Consider the following 18,381-nt stretch of genomic DNA (forward strand, 5'->3'; position numbering starts at 1 on the left):
AGAGAGAGAGAGAGAGAGAGAGAGAGAGAGAAAGACACATATATATGTATGTATTTTAATTAAACTTTTTATTTTGAGATGTAGATTCACATACAGCTATAAGAAATAATAGAGGTCCTGGATACCTTTTGCCTAATTTTCCCTGATGGTATCATCTTGCAGAACTATAGCACTGTATCATGACCATGATATTGACATTGATACAGTCAAGATATAGAACATTGCCATCACCACGAGGATCCCTCATGTTACCCTTGTATAGCCATCCCCACTCCCACCGTAATCCTGGTAACCACTAATCTGTTCTGTGTTTCTGTATTTGACATTACAGTAAGTTATATAAATGGATTCACACTCTATGTGATCTTTTGGGATTGGCTTTTTTCACTCAGCATGATTCTCTGGAGAGAGAGGTTGTTATATTAATATTTCATTCCTTTTTTATAGCAGAGTAGTGTTCTGCGGCATGGATGTACCACAGTTTGTTTAACCATTGACCTGTTGAAGGACATCTAGGTTGTTTCCAGTTTTTGACTATTATGAATAAAGTGCTGTAATTATTGGTGCCCAAGTTTTTGTGTGAACATAAGTCTTCGTTTCTCCAGGCTGTGTGCCCAGGAGTGCAGTTGTTGGGTTGTATGATAGTTTCAGGTTTAGTTTGGTAAGAAACTGTCAAACTATTTTCCAGAGTAGGTATACCATTTTACGATCCCACCAGCAAGGTATGAGTGATCAAGTTTCTCCACATCCTTGACAGTATTTGGTGTTATCACTATTTTTTATTTTAGTGATTCTGCTAGGTTTGTAATGATATCTCATTGTGGCTTTAATTTTCATTTCTCTAATGTCTAATGATGTTGACCATCCTTTCATGTGCTCATTTGCTATCTGTATATGTTCTCCAGTAAAATGTCTCTTCATTTCTTTTGCTCATTTCTAATTGGATTGTTTGCTTTTTTACTGTTGAGTTTTAAGAGTTCTTTACATATCATAGATATTAATCCTTTGTTGGGTATGTGGTTTGGAAATATTTCCTCCTACTCTGTAGCTTATCATTTTATCTGCTTAGCAGAGTCTTTTGTGAAGCAAAAGTTTTTAATTTTGATGAAGTTGAACTTATTAATTTGTCCTTTTATGGATCATGCTTTTGATATCAAGCCTAAGAACTCTTTGCATAGGCCTAGATCCTAAAGATTTTCTCCTTGTTTTTTTTCTCAAAAGTTTTATAGTTTTACATTTTATATTTGTCTGTTATCCATTTTGAGTTAATTTTTGTATAAGGTGTGAGACTTAGGTAGAGTTTCTTTTTTTTTTTTGCCTCTGAATGTCAAATTGCTCCAGCTCCATTTGTTGAAAAGGCTCTCTTTACTCCACTGAATTGCTTTTTCACCTTTGTCCAGAAAGTCAGTTGGGTATATTTGTATATGAGTCTATTTTTGTGTTCTCTCTTCTGTTACATTAATCTATGTCTATCTCTCTGTCAATACCACACAATCTTGTTTATTGTGGCTATATAATACATCTTAAAATTAGTTAGACTGATTACTCTCACTTTATTCTTATTTTTCAAAATTGTTTTAGCTATTCTAGTTCATTTACCTTTCCATATAAATTTTAGAATAATCTTGTCTAATCTGTAAAAAAAAATTTCTGGGATTTTCATAGGAATTGAATTAAACCTGTGTATCAGTTGGAAGATAATTGAATGTCAGTTGGGGGAGACTGAATCTTTCAATCCATGAATGCATTATGTCTCACCACTTATTTAGATCTTCTTTGATTTCTTTCATCCATGTTACAGTTTTCAACATACAAATCCTGTAATCTTTTGTTAGATTGACAGCTAAGTATTTCTTTTTTTTTTTTGAATGATTGTAATAATACCACATGTTCATCGTTAGTACATAGTATACAATTTAATTTTGTATGTTTATCTTTATCTTGTCACTTTACTAAACTCAGCAAAGCAAACATTAGTTCTAGAAGATTTTTGTAGATTCCTTGCAGTTTTCTGTGTAGACAATCATGTCATTTACAATTAGGGACAGTTTTATTTCTTCTTTTCTGATTGGTATATCTTTTATCTCCTTTTCTTATCTTTTTGCACTGACAAGAATGTTCAGGTTTATGTTGATTAAGAGTGATGAAAGTGGACGTCTTTGCCTTGTTTCCCATCTTAGGGGGAAAGCATTCAGTTATTCACCATTACGTATAATGTTAACTGTAGATTGTTTTTTAAGTTGTTGTAAAAAATACAAGTACCACAACATTTGCCAACTCAATATTTTTTACGTGTACAATTCCAAGATACCAATCACATCAATCATGTAAGTAGGTTTTTTGTAGATATTTTCATCAAGTTGAGGGAGTTCCCCTCTATTCTTATTTTTCTGATTTTATTTTGGTCATGAATGGGTGTTGAATTTTGTCAGGTACTTTTTCTGCATCACTTGATGTGATCATGTGATTTTTCTTCTTTGATATTATGGATTAAACGGATTGATTTTTGAATATTACATCATCCTTTCATCCCTGGAATAAATCTGCTTGGTTATGGTGTATAATTATTTTTATATGTTGCTGAATTCTATGTGCTAATAGTTGGTTAAAGATTTTTTTGTGTCTATATTCATGAGGGTTATTGTCATAGTTTTCTTTTTTGTACTGTCTTTGGTTTTGGTGTCAGGGTAATACTAAGTTCATAAAATGAATTGAGAGAGATTCTCTTCTGTTCTGTTTCTGGAAGATATTGTGTAGAATTGGTGTTAATTCTTCTTTAAACGTTTGGTAGAATTCTCCAGTGAAACTATTTGGGCCTGGACGTTTCTTTTTTGGAAATTTTTAAATTAAATGTCCTTAATGCTTGAAATGCTATTAATATTATCTATTTCATATTGGGAGCCCTGGTGATGCAGTGGTTAAGAGCTCAGCTGCTGGGTGTTGTTGGGTAAGTTGTGGTAATTTGTGTTTTTTGAGGAATTGGTCCATTTTATCTAAGTTTCACAACAATTTATGTGAGTAGGATTATTTGTAGTATTCCCTTACTATCCTTTGATATCTGTAGGGTCTGTAGTGATAGCCTCTGTTTTATTCCTGATATTGGTAATTTGTATCTTCTCTCTTTGTTTCTTTCACAGTCTTGCTAGTGGTTTGTCAATTTTATTGATGCTTTCAAAGAACTAGCTTTTTGTGTCAGTTGATTTAGTCTACTGTTTTTTTGTTTTCAATTTCATTGATTTCTGCTATCTTTATTATTTCCTTTCTTCTGCTTGCTTTTGGTTTATTTTGCTGTTTTTTTTTTCCTCTAGATTCTTAGGTTATTGATTTGAGACTTTTCCTGTTTTCTAATATATGCATTTAGTGTTATAAATTTTCCTCACAGTGTTTCTTACCTATGGCCCACCAATTTCAGTATGTTGTATTTTTGTTTTCATTCAGTTCAATGTATTTTTTTAATTTTCTTTGAGACTTCTTCTTTGACTAGTAGGTTATTCACAAGTGTGTTGTTTAGTTCCCAAGTGTTTGGAGATTTCCCTGTTATATGTCTGCTGTTGATTTCTAGTTTGATTCCATTGTACTTGGAGACCACACTGTATATGGTTTAATTTCTTTTAAATTTGTTGAGATTTCTTTCATGGCCCAGAAGGATATGGTTTATATTGGTATATCAGGGGCAGATTATCCAATAGGCAAGGTAAGCATAGTGCTTACCTTGCTTACCAGATCATCTGTAGTGAACAATTTCACATTTTTTCTCCATATCAAAGATTCTGCTTCTAGGTGTAGCTGACTTCTGTCTCTCTCCCAACCCTACAATACCTGCCAACAGACTCAAAGCCTCATTTTAAATTTATAATCCCTGATGGGGCGGATGACCCAGTAAGCAAGGTAAGCATGGGCTTTCTTGTGCTTACTTACTAATCTGTAGTGAATAATTTCACATGGGTTTCACCACATCTTTGATTAACCCATGTGAAATTTTCACTACAGATGATCTGGTAAGCAAGGTAAGCACTGTGCTTACCTTGCTTATTGGATAATCCATCCCTGTTATGTTCTGAGGGAACTTGAAAAGAATGTATATTCTGCTGTTGTTGGGTGGAGTGTCCTATAGTTGTTGATTATGTCCGGTTGGTTGATGATGGTGTTGATCTCTGTATCCTTGCTGATTTTCTGCCTAGTTGGTTTTATTAGTTGTTGAGAGAACTTACCACCATGTCATTTTTTGGGTCCTGAGGCTCCTAACCAGCGTGCCTTTTTCTTTCCACCTTTCAGAGTCTTCTTATGTTTATTTTATATGTAATACCCAAGGTTTTTAGTTGTAATTAGCAGGAGGAATAGGAAAAAGTACATCTACTCCATCTTTCTAGAAGCAGAAATGGTGCTTATATTTTTAAACAGTTTCCCCCAGTAATTGTAATGCATTCAGACTGTGGACCTACATTTGCAAACTAATGCTTTAGAACAACTAATAATGATGATCAATTCATTCATTTGGCATTTTATGATTACTAGAATTTCGATAGTATATAATCTCATTTATTCCTAAAAGGAATTCTCCAAAGTAAGAACTAGTATCTTAATTTTACTGATAAGTAGAAAGGCCTAGACAGATGGCTTGCCTAGGATCATACAGCTGATGAGGGACAGAGCTGGGACTTGAATTTCTCACTCCTAGTCCAGTGCCTTGCTCATTAAACCACAGCTACCTCCTGTGTTATTGAAGATGTTATTCTCACCTTTTCTCATCTGTGTTAAGTCACAAAGCAATTTAAATCACTCAATTTCTTTTAGAGTCTGGCATCTGAGTTAGAACCCTCTGTGAAAAGAGCTGCTAATAAGCCAGAGCAGGAAACACCTGCAGTCACATCTGGAGCAGCTTGTTAACTCCAGCACTACAACTTCGTCTGATAATGTAGTGGCCCCAAAATTTTGTTGCACATTAGAATCACCTAGAGAGCTTTTAGAAATCTCTATGCCCAAGTTGTACCCCATACCAATTAAATCAGACTGTCTAGGGTTGGGAGCTCAGCGTTGGTATTTTTTAGAACCCTCCAGGTGATTTCAATGTGCAACAAAATTGGGAACCACTATTCCAGTGTGTTAAAGGATGTACACAACTAACATTGCAGCTGCAAGAGCTTAGAGAGGTTTTTATTCTGTTAACAGCTGCAGTTCTGTTGTTTGTTCCCCTTTGGGTCCCAATTATAGTATCCCATAAGACCAAAGACAGATTTTCTCTTCCTCATTCCTCAAAACTACAACTGTGTTCTCTTCTCTCCTTTGACCCTAAGCCAGAAGTTGGCAAACTCTTTCTATAAAGGGCCAGAAAATAAATATTTTAGGCTTTGCAGGTCATACAGTCTTATGTGACAACTACTTAATTCTGCTGCTGAACCACAGACAAAATGAACGGACATGGCTGTGTTCCAATAAAACTTTATTTACAAAAACAGGGTTTTGACTTAAGGGCTGAAGTTTTAACAGCCCCTGTCACAAGCATTTAAATGTCCCACTTGTGAAGCATTTAAGTCCAGAAATAGTTACAGGACAGAAGCCAACTTCTGGCTCCACAGCCCAGCCTGGCTACATCCCTGAGTTGTCTTAGAGAATTCAGGGTGACATTTCTTGAGCACAAGGGCCGGGACTTGCTTAACCTCTGGGCCTCATCAGCTGTGACTCCTCCATCTGTAGGTGTCCTGTGTGAGAAGGGATCGGTCGAGCACAGGCAGAGCTATACTCAGTTGAATCACTTGAATCCATGCACACACAAAATAAGGCCTCTCTATGTTTAGAAGTGACTAAAACGTGTATCCAACTCCTCTCCCTAGCTTGTTTGGCATTACTATTGACTCTAGAACTGTACTGTTCAATATGATACCTTTAGCCACATTGGCTATTTAAGTTTATAGTTAATTGTTGTTGTTGTTAGTTGCCGTTGAGTCAGTTCTAACTCATGGTGACCCCGAGTGTGCAGAGTAGGACTGCTCCGTAGGGTTTTCAAGGCTGTGACCTTTTGGACGCAGATCACCAGGCCTGTCTTCCGAGGCACCTCGGGTGTGTTTGAACCACCAACCTTCTGACCAGTAGTCAATTGCTTAACCGTTTACACCACCCGTGGACGCCAAAATTAATCAGTTAAATAAAATTTTAAATTCTCTTTTTCAGTTGCACTAGCCACATTTCAGTAGCCAGGTATTAGCACAGATAAAGAGCATTTCAGTCAATGCAGAAAGTTCTTTTGGACCGTGCTGCTCTAGAGTTTGTAAATCATAAATCTGCAACAGCTGTAACTTTGGAATTTTTGAAATCAGTATTTTGTTACTTGATCTTTTGATAAAGCAGTTATATCTCTCTAAGAAGTCCTGTTTACCCATTTAGCCAAAACTCATTTTTTATTTATTTAAAGTAAATATAATGCGCTGTTTTATTTTACAGAAAAAGGAAATGAGTTTTATAGTATCAAAAAAGGGACTTAGTAAGAACTACTGGTTATATTCGTTGTAAACGTTATCATGGGAAGTTATAAAATTACCTTATATAAAGATTTTATAACAGTAGTGTGGACAGTGAAAATTATATTTATTGAGTAATTTCTTTGTGCTAGGCTGAGTGCTTTGCAGTGAAGCTCAGGAAAGTCAATAGCTTAAGTAAGTGGCCAGGGCTGGGATTGGAGCCCAAGCCTGTGTGATGACTTCAAGACATTGCTGTTCCTATTACTCTGTGTTGCTTCAAGCTTACTGGAGACTATTCATGTAGCTAGTTTACATGTTTTATCTCAAGAAGTTCTAACTCCCTAGAGATGTTTTATCACTATACTATGTTAATTTAAATGAGAAAAGTACCAATCTTCCGTACAGTAAGAAGTCTAACGTAGGCTTTTTTCCATGTGGGAGAAGAGGAAAAATACCAGCGATCCTATCCTAGTTTGGCACACCAGTCTAATAGGATTTATATTATTTAGAAATACTGAGATTTCATTGATAACATTACTGTTATGACAACAGATTATCAATAAGATGACTAATAATAATGATAGGGTTGTTTGAAGGTTATTTTTACAAGACATGACAACTAATTCTGATTTAGAGAATTACAAGACCCCTCTTTTCAAATTACACTTCCAAAAGTAGACTTATGTTACCAGAGAACAGAGCAAGTTAGTTAGCAATTAGAAATATTCACACAATCTTCATTTTTCACAGGAAAACAAGATTAATCATCTTGTGAATGTTTTCAATTTAACCAATTATTGAACAAGATTCTTTGTATTAAATAATGACATAGAAAAAATTTCTCTTGTAGCTACAGGTCAGAGGGGACATCATCTCCATCTCTTTTCAAGACTCCTTTTGTTAATTGTGAAAACTCTTATTTTTATGCCAAAAAAACAAAACACAAAAAACAAAACCAATTGCCATGGAGTCAGTCCAGGATCTGAAATTTCATTTGTTTGAATTAAGAACACAAAGCAGGCCTGCAGAACTCAATTTTACTGGCAAGAGTGGAGAAAGAGATAAATAGGATTTTATTCAGTAACAGTGAAGTACTGTTATATTGTATCTAACAGTCTTCCACATCTACATTACGCATTTCCTTTTACTATTTGAAGAATAAGTTTATAACCCAATTCCGCAATTAATTTTAAACTATTAAAGTGTATTGTGGTTGTAATAGAAAAGACAAGCTCTAGAATGGACTCATAATATTCTCTTTAAAGTTTGACACTGTTGGTGCTCATCTTTGTGTGCAGGAGGCAGATGCCAACCCCTTACTGTGACGTACTCAGAAGTAGCCCATTGCAGTTAACTTGCAGACAGGACCAGAGAGCAGTTGCAGTGTGTAACTTACAGAAGTTTCCGAAACCTTTACCGCGAGAATACCAGGTAACACTTGTTCAGGGCACAATTTTTTTTTTTTTGTACCTTAGATTAAGGTTTACAGAGCAGATAGTTTCTCATTAAACAGTACACATATTGCCCTATGACAATGGTTAACAACCCCACAATATGTCAACACTGTCCCTTCTCAACCTTGGGTTCCCTATCGCCAGCTTTCCTGTCCCCTCCTGCCTTCTAGTCCTTGTCCCTGGACTGCTGTGCCTCATTAGTCCCATTTTGTTTTATGGGGCTGTCCAGTTCCCGGCTGAACGGTGAACCTCGGAAGTGACTTCACCACTGAGCTAAAAGGGTGTCCGGGGGCCATACTCTCGGGGTTTCTCCAGTCTGTCAGGCCAGTAAATCTGGTCTTTTTTTTTGTGAGTTAGAATTTTGTTCTACATCCTTCTCCAGCTCTGTCCAGGACCCTCTGTTGTGATCCCGGTCAGAGCAGTCCGTGGTGGTAGCCGGGCACCATCTAGCTGTACTGGACTCAGTCTGGTGGTGGCCATGGTAGCTGTGGTCCATTGTCCTTCAGACTAATCTTTTCCTTGTATCCTGTTCTCTTCATTCTCCCTTGCTGCAGAAGGGGTGAGACCAGTGGAGTATCTTAGATGGCCGCTCACAGGCTTTTAAGACCCCAGATGCTACTCACCAAGGTAGAATGTAGAACATAGTCTTTATAAACTGTGTTATGCTAATTGAGCTAGATGTTCCCCGAGACCATGGTCCCCACAGTAGGGTACAATTTTATTTTTATTTTTTTATTACGGTTTAAAATAATATTTTATTGTATTTCTGATGGCACTGTACACAGCAAAACAGGTTCCCACTCAACAATTTCTACACATGTTGTTCAGGGATATCGGTTACGTTCTTCACATTGGATCAACATTCTTATTATTTCCGTTGTTATTCTTTTCTATTATCGGAATCTCAGAGTACTTCAATCTTCTCTCATCTATTGCTTTAGAGCATTTGTTGACCATTTGGTCTCATATAGATGTTTTTTTTTAAAAGAATAGGGCACAATTTTAGAAATCAACTTTTTAAAAAATATTCTTTACTTTGATTTAGAAGAGTGAATTCTCTTAAGTTTAAGGCCCCATCTGTTTTCCAGTTAGAAAAAAAAGAAAGAATTCTCAATTGCTTCGTAACTGATACGTGCTTAAGATAGCAGTTAGTTAATATTTAGCAATGAATGACTTGTAGTAATGGCAAGTGGTATTTAGAATACTTGTTGTTGACCTATTTTTAAACTGTTTCCATTTTCTTATTGTTTCCAAAGTCTTCATCTTCAAATTCCTCTAATTTACACAGGAAACAAGGTTCTTCAAAGAAAATAATTTAGATATGCTAATCCAATCAATTTAGAAGGTTTGGCAGTTCTGCTTTGGAAAAGGTTTGACCCATGGGATCTAAAAGATGAAAGAAATGGTCCCAAATGTTCAGTCTGAATCTTTAAGTTCTTGTTGCCATGGGTATCTCTAAAATGCCTGCCATTCACTAAGGACCCTTTTTAGTTAGAAATGATATCTCAGAAGCTAATTTAAAATGGTAACTGCTGAATTTTGAACTTCCTACATATATTTATGATCATGCTGAGTGTTTCAGACACACTAAGATGGCCACTGTATTTCTAACATAGTGATATAAACTCATTAAGTTGGTTTAAAGAGTAAAATCTGTAAAATTTATCAGGTACCTTGTTCTTTTGGTGTTCTGAGTGTTTTTATTTATGTGATCTCATTTATTTTCTCAGATTTTTATTTTTTCAAGTTTGTCAAAACAACATATAAATTAAGTCTTCTAAAACACTTGAAGTACTTTATGTTCAGAATATCTTAATTCTGTGCATTAATTTTGTGTTTTGTGACCTCTTAAAGCTCTTCCTTTGACCAAGTGTTAATTCTGTTTCATCCTTTTAAAACATGAGTCAAATTTGTGATCTTAATAAATAACTTAGACAAATTTACTTATCTTGCTTATTTCTAAAACTGAAGCAACCTCAAAACATCCCTTAGATAATATGTTACTGTCTTCTTTGTGTTGTACTGTATATGAAGAAAAGTACATTAATATCTTGTACCATATTAGAGGGTTGCTATAAACTGCCTGAGGACTTTGTTTTGAATATATGGAATGTTTCTTACTCCCCTGTCTTTCCAATATTTTTTTTTTTTATAGTATTTTGATGAACTCAGTGGAATACCTGCAAAAGATTTGCCTTATTATGGTGGTTCCGTAGAAATTGCTGACTACTGCCCTTTCAGTCAAGAATTCAGTTGGCATTTAAGTGGTGAATATCAGCGTAGCTCAGATTGTAGAATATTGGAAAATCAACCAGGTTAGTCCTCTATTTACATATTAAAATTACAATATCAGCAATATAAAATAGTAGTTAAGGGCCCCGGAGCCAGACTGAGTTTGTATTGTAGTTCCACTGCTTTCTATCTGTGAAAGATTACTTAACTTTTCTGTGCCTCAGTTTCCTCATCTGTAAAATGGGGATAATTCTTATCCATAGAGTTGTTGTAAGAATTAAATGAATGAATATAGTAAATGCTTAGAATTGTGCCCAACACACAGAAAAGTTGTTAGCTGTTCGATTCACGTATGTGTGTGCACACACTATGTTTAGTAATAACGTTACGTATGCATCGCACTTTTCGCTTGCAGAGCACGTTCATGTTCATCATTTCATTTTATTCTTCTAAAAACTTTATGAAGGACACGTTACCGTATTTCACAGAAGAGCGAAGAGGCACTAAGTGATAACTGGTGTGAGAGTAGGATCCTCCAATGTAGGGTTTTTTATTAAAACACATTAGATGCCCACTTTGTCTTCTCCTGGAAAGTATGCATTTTATATTATTTAGAAAGAACATGTTACTCTTCAGATATCAAAAAGATACTGTTGTCCCATAGCCAGTAAGATATATTGCCTTACTGTTTATTCTCTTTTAATGTGTATAAATAGATCATCAAGGGAACAGGAGTGTGGCAGTTGGGTATTCAGAGATAATAGTTCTAATTCATATGAACCACCTATGTAAACAAATGTTCTCATGTCCAATATGTTAGTGAAGATCGTTAAGTAGTCTCTTTGTAATCATCAAAATTTCATAACCTGGTCTTTTTATTTTCCTTATTCCAAACTTTATTACAGACCCAAATCATTTAATTTTTAAATTTCTATAATGTGTTTACCTTTTATTCTTAAATCTAGAAGATTTCAATGGATTTGTGCTGTCATTTTTCATTGCTCACCCATTAATAAACATCTTGAAGTCTTATGACTATTCAGCTGTTCCATATTAAAGCAAAAGAAGTGTACGGATCTGTCAATTTTGGATTAGCCAATGATTCAGGCTCACATTTTATTGTTCTAGAGCTGGAGCCAGCAAACGTTTTCTATAAAGGGTCAGATAGTAAATATTTTAGGCTTTATGGAGCATAAGGTCCGCTGTTGTGTGAAGGCAGCCATAGGCAAAATACGAATGAATGGATGTGGCTACGTTCGATAAAACTCCTTACAAAAACAGGTGGCAGGCAGGATTTGGCCTGAGGGTTATAGTTTGCTGGCCCTGGTGGCACAGTGGTTAAGAGCTATGGCAGCTAACCAAAAGGTCAGCAGTTCGAATCCACCAACCACTCCTTGGAAACGCTGTGGGGCAGTTCTGCTCTGCCCTATAGGGTCGCTATGAGTCGGAATCGACTCAATGGCAGTGTGTTTGGTTTTTTGGGGTTTATTTTAGAGATTGATCACTATGTTATTTGAGGACCTTGAAATATGCTTAAATAAGAGAAATACAGAGTTCTACTTTATTGTTTTTTTAATTTTTTTCTTAGCTATAAATTAACATTTTTCAAAAATGATATAAAATAATTACCTTTACAACATTTTTCAATGGGCTAATTGAATACTTTCAAAAGATGAAATTTAACTGTAGTAAAAGTGTAAAAGGAACACATTATTGTTAGGGATTAAGAGCTCCATCCCTCTGTTCATTAGGGATTTAGAGTTCATTTATTCCACCCCATACCTCTGCAGGTTTGTGCTTAGTCTGAGACTAGATCAGCATGTTCTTTGTGGACGTCCAGGAGGTGACCCAAGTTGAAGATTCCCGTAAAGTTTTGCAAAGGATGCAGCGCTCCAAAACAGCCCTCATCATGTAGATCGTTTGGCCTGGTCCTATCATGGGTCCCTTGAGAGGCGATTCCTATTAGGCCATCACTGAGGGTTATTCTTCTGGTATCTAGGTACCTAGTGATTCTTAGTGCCAGTTCCTCTGTGTATCTAACCTAGATACTTTGGGTTTGATAGAGTAATTTCCTCCCAGTAATTCCTTAATTGAAAACCCTGTTTGAGTTTGGAGCCCCATGTCTCTCTTGATTTTTTTTTAATTGAAAATTTTTATTACACATGTTTGATTTTTAAAGCAATTTTAAATCATAACAATAGAATGTTTCAATTACCAAAAGTCAGTTTTTAAAAAAAGACTTTTCTGGTTTGCTTCAGACCTTTTTAAAAATTATGGTGCTGAAAAGTATGGACCGCATTCAGTTTGTTTAATTCAGAAATCAGCATTTGTCATGGAAAAGTGTGAAAGGAAGCTGAGTTACCCAGACTGGGGGAGTGGATGTTATCAGGTAAAGTATATGATTGTTAATAATTATACCAAATATTGTATAATTTCATATTGTCATACAGTGGTTATATTTTAATATATATTTTTATATAGTTAAATTAGTTTATTAATGTTTTAACTTATCTTGTTTATTTATATAAATATTAGTTTGGATGCTTGTGTTTTCTGAAAACATTGTTATTTCTTTCAGAGAAATTACCTGTCTCCTTCTGTTTAAAAAATATATAATTGCTGTATATCAGTAAGTTTCGTAATAATTTTACTTCTGGGCATATATCCTAAGGAAATAATAGTAAATAAGTAATTTCGTTCTTGAATGAATATTACTTATAATATAAAAAACCTATAATTTTATTTTAAAAGGACTGAGGAAAGCATGGATTTTAAGAATTAATAAGTCAAGTACTGATTAATAATAGATGTTTTCTTTGAAATTAGAAATCCAAAAGGGAGGAGGCTACTATTTTGTTAATTATTTTATTTGCGTATCTGATATTAAATGACCACCATCACCTTATTAAGAACTTATTAAGGTATGGGCATTCTGTAACTTTGGAGCATCCAACTTAATGACTGTTCCATACCCTACCAGTGTGTGTTCAGGAGGAGAGTGTGTTCCTAAGAACTGAAAAATAGGAAGAACCCTTTGTCATTTTAGCCACAGAGCTAAATAGACTTCTGTAGCTGGGAACCTGTCTTAGTCTGGCTTCTCTAGAGGAGCAAAACCACTGAAACATAAATATAGAGAGAGTTACTTCACGGAAATGGCTCACGCAATTGTTGGGACTGGCAAGTCTCAAATCCATGGGTCTGGTGGCAGGCTGGGGACCCCTGCTGCCTCACGGGGTTTTAGGGACTGGCAAATCCAAGATCTGCAGGTCAGGTGACAGGCTGGAGACTTCTGAAGGCTTATGTCCCGAGAACCAGAGGTCAGGTGACGGATGAGAAGAGTACAGGGTCAAGAGAGATTGAGCTTTGCCAGAACCTCCATGTATATACTGGAGACAGACCACACTCCCAAGGAAACACCCCTTTCAACTTATTGGCTGCTCACATCAGATCACAAAATGGAAGATGATTACATTATGGAAGACCACCTGCCAAACCACTGAGAATCATAGCCTAGCCAAGTTGATATATAATATTAACCATCACAGAACTTAACTATTATTTTTAAAGTTACTTATAAAATTAACTTTATTGTAACAGCTTTATTGAGATATAATTCACACACCATACAATTCATATAAAATTTTTAACCTTGTTAATGACAATTAAAAATAAACTTTTTTCAGCAGTAATTTAGTGACTGTAATCCAGCAACCACTTTTTGATCATTAAGTTCCATTAAAGATGTATGATTGATTAAATACATAGTTTTGATCTAGTTGTAATCATAATATTTAATTTTGTTTTACTGCCTCATTTAGTACTTTTTATAGGGAGCGAAACAGCTTTTCCCAAGTTCTCCTAATAATAATGTTTGCTATTCCTCATGACTGTAGAGCATTCCATCATTTTAATGTATCATAATTAGGGAAATTACTATTATATATTAATTTTTACATGTAACTATATAAAAATGGTTTTACAAGTATATTTACATATTTTGCATTTTTTAACATTTATTTTTGAAATAGATTCCCATAAGTGAGAGTATTAGGTTAAAGTAAAGTGAAGAATAGTAGGTTAAACGCTAATGGGAGGATGACATTTTCAGGCTGTTTTACTGTTCTGCTGACCTGCGACCACAGAGCCTTGTCCACGTGTGTAATACTGTCAGCAGAGACTGAGTGTGCTTGCTTTCCCTGTGCCTAGTGTCGTCAGCTAATTGTTTTAGTTTAATACTAACCGCCGTTTACATGGGAAAATGTGCTTGATTTCTAACAATTAACGTATGGATTAGGTTTTTTTCTTCCCCCCTCATTTTAACAAAAAGCTTGCAAGAATGGTTCAAAAATCTTTTTTTTGACTCAGGCTTAATTTTAAGTGTAACTTACTGACATGCTGCCGCTTTACCCCCAAATACTATTTCTTCCAGGGACATTCTCCTACATAACCACAATGCTCCCAATAAAAAGATCAAGAAATTAACATTGTTCCATCTAAACCTCAGACCCCATTCAGGTTTTACCAGTTATCCCAATAATGTCCTTTTCATAATAGGATCCAGCCTAATATCAGATGTATTTAGTTGTCACGTCTCTGATCCCCTTCAATCTGGAATAGTTCCTCGGTCTGTTCTTGATTTCCATAACCTTTTAAAGATTACAGGCCAGTTCTTTTCCAGAATGTCTCTCAGTTTTGGTTTGTCTTATGTTTCCTCATGATTAAATTCAGATATTGCATCTCTGGCAGGTATATCACATAAGTGATGTTTGTGTTGTTCTGTTGGTACACGCTGTTGATTTGCCTTATTTTGGCCATGTTAGCTTGTTGGTATCTGCCAGGCTTCTCCACTGTCAAGTTATTTTTTGTTCCCTCTGGAATTAATATGTATTTTGTGGGGAGGAACTATGTTAATATCTCATTTCTTATACTTTGTGTTGACCCATAGAATACATTTTATTCTATGGATATTATCATTATTATCATCACTTATTTTGATGTTCAGATTACCCCAGCTTTAGCCAGGGAGAGCCCCGTCTAGCTGGGTCCTGTGTTCTCTTGATAAGTCCCGTCATTCTTTGAATGTTTCCTTGCTTTCTGGCCCAAGATATTCTAGGCCCATCTTGTACTTTTTCTGTCCCCAAGAAGCTCCAGTTTCAGAGTATGGCTCTCTAAGAGCTGTATGTGCTACTCATTGCTATTGGGGTATAGCTGCTCCCAGACAGTCTCCATGGATAGAGGTAGGAAATATATGTATGTATATAGTATATATATATGCACTCATATGTGTACATCTATATTTATATATATTTAAATATATGTGTGTCTATGTGCACTTGTGTATGTATATATATGTGCACATGTATTACACATCTTTAAAAACCTGCAACCCCCAGTATTGCTGCTCCAACATTATTTGCTTCTTCCCAGAGGCATCATGTTCCATTCTTAGCTGACTGGTTTTTTTTTTTAGTATTTGTCTTCTTGTTTATAAAAAGCTTATATTATTCCTTTATAATATTTCAATTTTAGGCAATGTCTATTGACTTTAGAAGATGAAGATTTAGCCTTTTCACCTGCTCTTCCCACCCCACCCTCTTCTTGTTTCTGCATCCTCCCAATGGTAATTTTAGATAGATACGTATTCACTATTTGTATTACTATGGCTATGTAAATTCTTAGCCATGTAGTATATAATGATTACTTATCAAAGTTCTCTCCAACATTTTGTTTTCCCTGGATTTAATAATTACTATCTTGTTTATTCATTTGCTTAGTTTTCTGTGAACTTAACACTAATTTAATTGCGAATTCTGCTCCCACTAGGGCTTGTCTCCTCTCAATACAGTCAGATACTGTGGGAATTCTATTAATTTCATCTTGAGAAAATCTTTTCTGGAAATTTCTGACCTGCACGTATCTGGGCTAGATTCCCTGTAGACTTGCAACACAGCTGTCATGTTAGGATCTCTAGTTATGATCATCCTGGAGACTTTCTTTGCCTCTCTTGTATTGGATTCTCTATTTTGTTGATCCTGTGTCATTTTCTTTCTTGGTTTCTTTTTTCATTTTAGTAAAACATGCTTCTAGTGGCCTTTTGAGAAAGAGTATTTAGGAGAAAAAAAATTGGAGACCTCGCATGTCTGAAAGCATAACTATTCTACTATTATACTTGATGATAGTTGGACTAGGTATAATTTTCGTTTTGAAAATCATTTTCGATCAGAATTCTGAAGGCAATTTTCCTTTATAATCCAATGTCATTCTTATTTTTTATTGTTTGTATGTAATTTTTTTTCGTTCCCTCTCTGGAAGCTAGTAAATTCTTTTTCTGTCCTCTCTCCAGTATTTCAGTATTCTGAAATTTAATGAGTTGTATGTATTTTTGGTGATCTTTAAGAGCCTTCTTATATTGAAGAATTGACTGAAAGCCAGTTGGAAGCTCTCAGCATGCACATAAGGCCTGTTGACTACAGTCTTCACTGTAGGGCTGTTTCCTTGTAAAACCTTTGATATCTGTATCTTTAGGGTTTTTTTTTCTCTCTTGGGTTTGTCAGATTCCTCAGAGGAAACTTCTAATATTCTACCTTGAGCTTGTATGCATAGTTGTCAGTGTTATAGGAACTGAGTGGGTTTTGAATGCCAAAGGGTCTTAATATTTAATATGTAAACTTTTATTTAAAGTCCTTTTTTTTTCAGAATGCCATCTCAACCTTCACCTTACTTGGTGTTTCCTAGAACAGAGTCATCTCCAGAAAATAAATTTCCAGTGTTCTGGGTTAGGAAGGAACAGTGACCCAGCTGCTTGTAGAGATGGAGGGGGAATCTAGGGGTCTGTTTCTTAAGTAGACACTAATATAATCCTTCTAATTATACCCTTTATTTCCTGGTTACTGGTGCCAGCAATTCCTGGGCCTTCCTTGTGTTCTGCAGTGTAAATCAAGTTGCTTCTTGGCTTTCCTTGCTGCTAGATTTTGATTCAGCTTTCTTGGGTATATTAAGCCTGCTACAACTTATACATTTACCCTACCTATCCACACTTAATTCCCAATAGGAATACTTAAACTTCATTAAGAAAGGCTTCCTCTTGTCCTACCAGCACATTCAGATAATTCTCATCTCTAAGCCATGCACATTCTATTTCCCAACCTGTATCATCTTCCTCAGTGTATTCCAAATCTTGTGCACATCTTTAGAATATAAGTGCTATTTCTTCCATGAAACTTTCCTGTTTGATCTCTTTTCACTCTTGTTGCAACGATTTATTGACTCTTAGTCATAAAACAGTCTAATACTGTTAATTTTGGGGGAGGGGGGCCGGAATATATGTGTATCCCACCCCTCTCACCTCAACTAAATATGCTAGAGGGCAGGCATTGTTCATGGACTTCTTTGGTATTATTTTCAGCACCAAGAACAGTGCTCAATCAATTCTTACTTAAAAGAATCATTACACTGCACTGTACCTATGGTAACACTTGACAGATGTGGGTCTTGATTGTGGAATTATATGAGGTCATACTTCGTTGTAGTTTTTCTTGCTAGCTGTTATAACTTAAATTTCCAAATGAGTATTGTATTTCAACTTAACTGATAAGAGTTATTTCAGAAGTGACTGTATTCAAATATACTTTGGTCTCTTCTTTTGAAATTGCCATTAGAAATAGTTAAATAGCCATCCAAGAAAATCAGTCTTAGTATTTTGCATCACACCTATATTAACCTGTGTTAACCAGTGTCTTAGTTTTCTAGTGCTGCTATAACAGAAATACCACAAGTGAGTGGCTTTAATGAACAGAAATTTATTTTTTCATAGTTTAGGAGACCAGAAGTCTGAATTCAGGGTCCTGGCTCTAAGGGAACACTCTCTGTCTCTCTCTTAAGTTCTGAGAGAAGGTCCTTTTCTCTTTTCAGCTTCTGGTCCTCAGTTCCGTGGCTCTCTTCATGTGGCATGGCATCTGTCTTCCTTCATCTGTGCTTGCTCTCTCTTCTGTGCCTGATGTGCAACAGCTGTACAACCAGTTTAGGCATCTCTCTTTACTGGACTTCCTTCTGGGCAACTTTGGACTATTTCCAAAAATTTAATCTACTTGGAAAAGCTAAAAATATGCCCCCATCAGACATATTCAGAAGCATGCACTGGTTTTGAAGGTGGTGCCAGGAGAGAAGTTCAGAAATATTTAAAGTGAACATAGCATAATTGAAATTAGTTTTAAATCTTTGTAGAAAACAACTTTGAAAAA

The 18,381-nt window shown here is 35.6% G+C and overlaps 1 protein-coding gene across 1 annotated transcript in view; it reads left to right on the plus strand.

Annotated features, from left to right (window-relative positions):
* Positions 1–18,381, plus strand: part of LMLN (leishmanolysin like peptidase) — an 87,565-nt gene that overhangs the window by 62,370 nt on the left and 6,814 nt on the right. The window contains exons 8-10 of the mRNA XM_004373715.2: positions 7,754–7,886; positions 10,065–10,224; positions 12,400–12,530. Of these exons, the coding sequence (XP_004373772.1) occupies positions 7,754–7,886; positions 10,065–10,224; positions 12,400–12,530 (424 nt within the window). The remainder of the gene's footprint in view (positions 1–7,753; positions 7,887–10,064; positions 10,225–12,399; positions 12,531–18,381) is intronic.

The sequence above is a fragment of the Trichechus manatus genome, unplaced genomic scaffold, assembly GCF_000243295.1.
Source record: "Trichechus manatus latirostris isolate Lorelei unplaced genomic scaffold, TriManLat1.0 scaffold00026, whole genome shotgun sequence".
NCBI classification, from domain to species: Eukaryota; Metazoa; Chordata; class Mammalia; order Sirenia; family Trichechidae; genus Trichechus; species Trichechus manatus.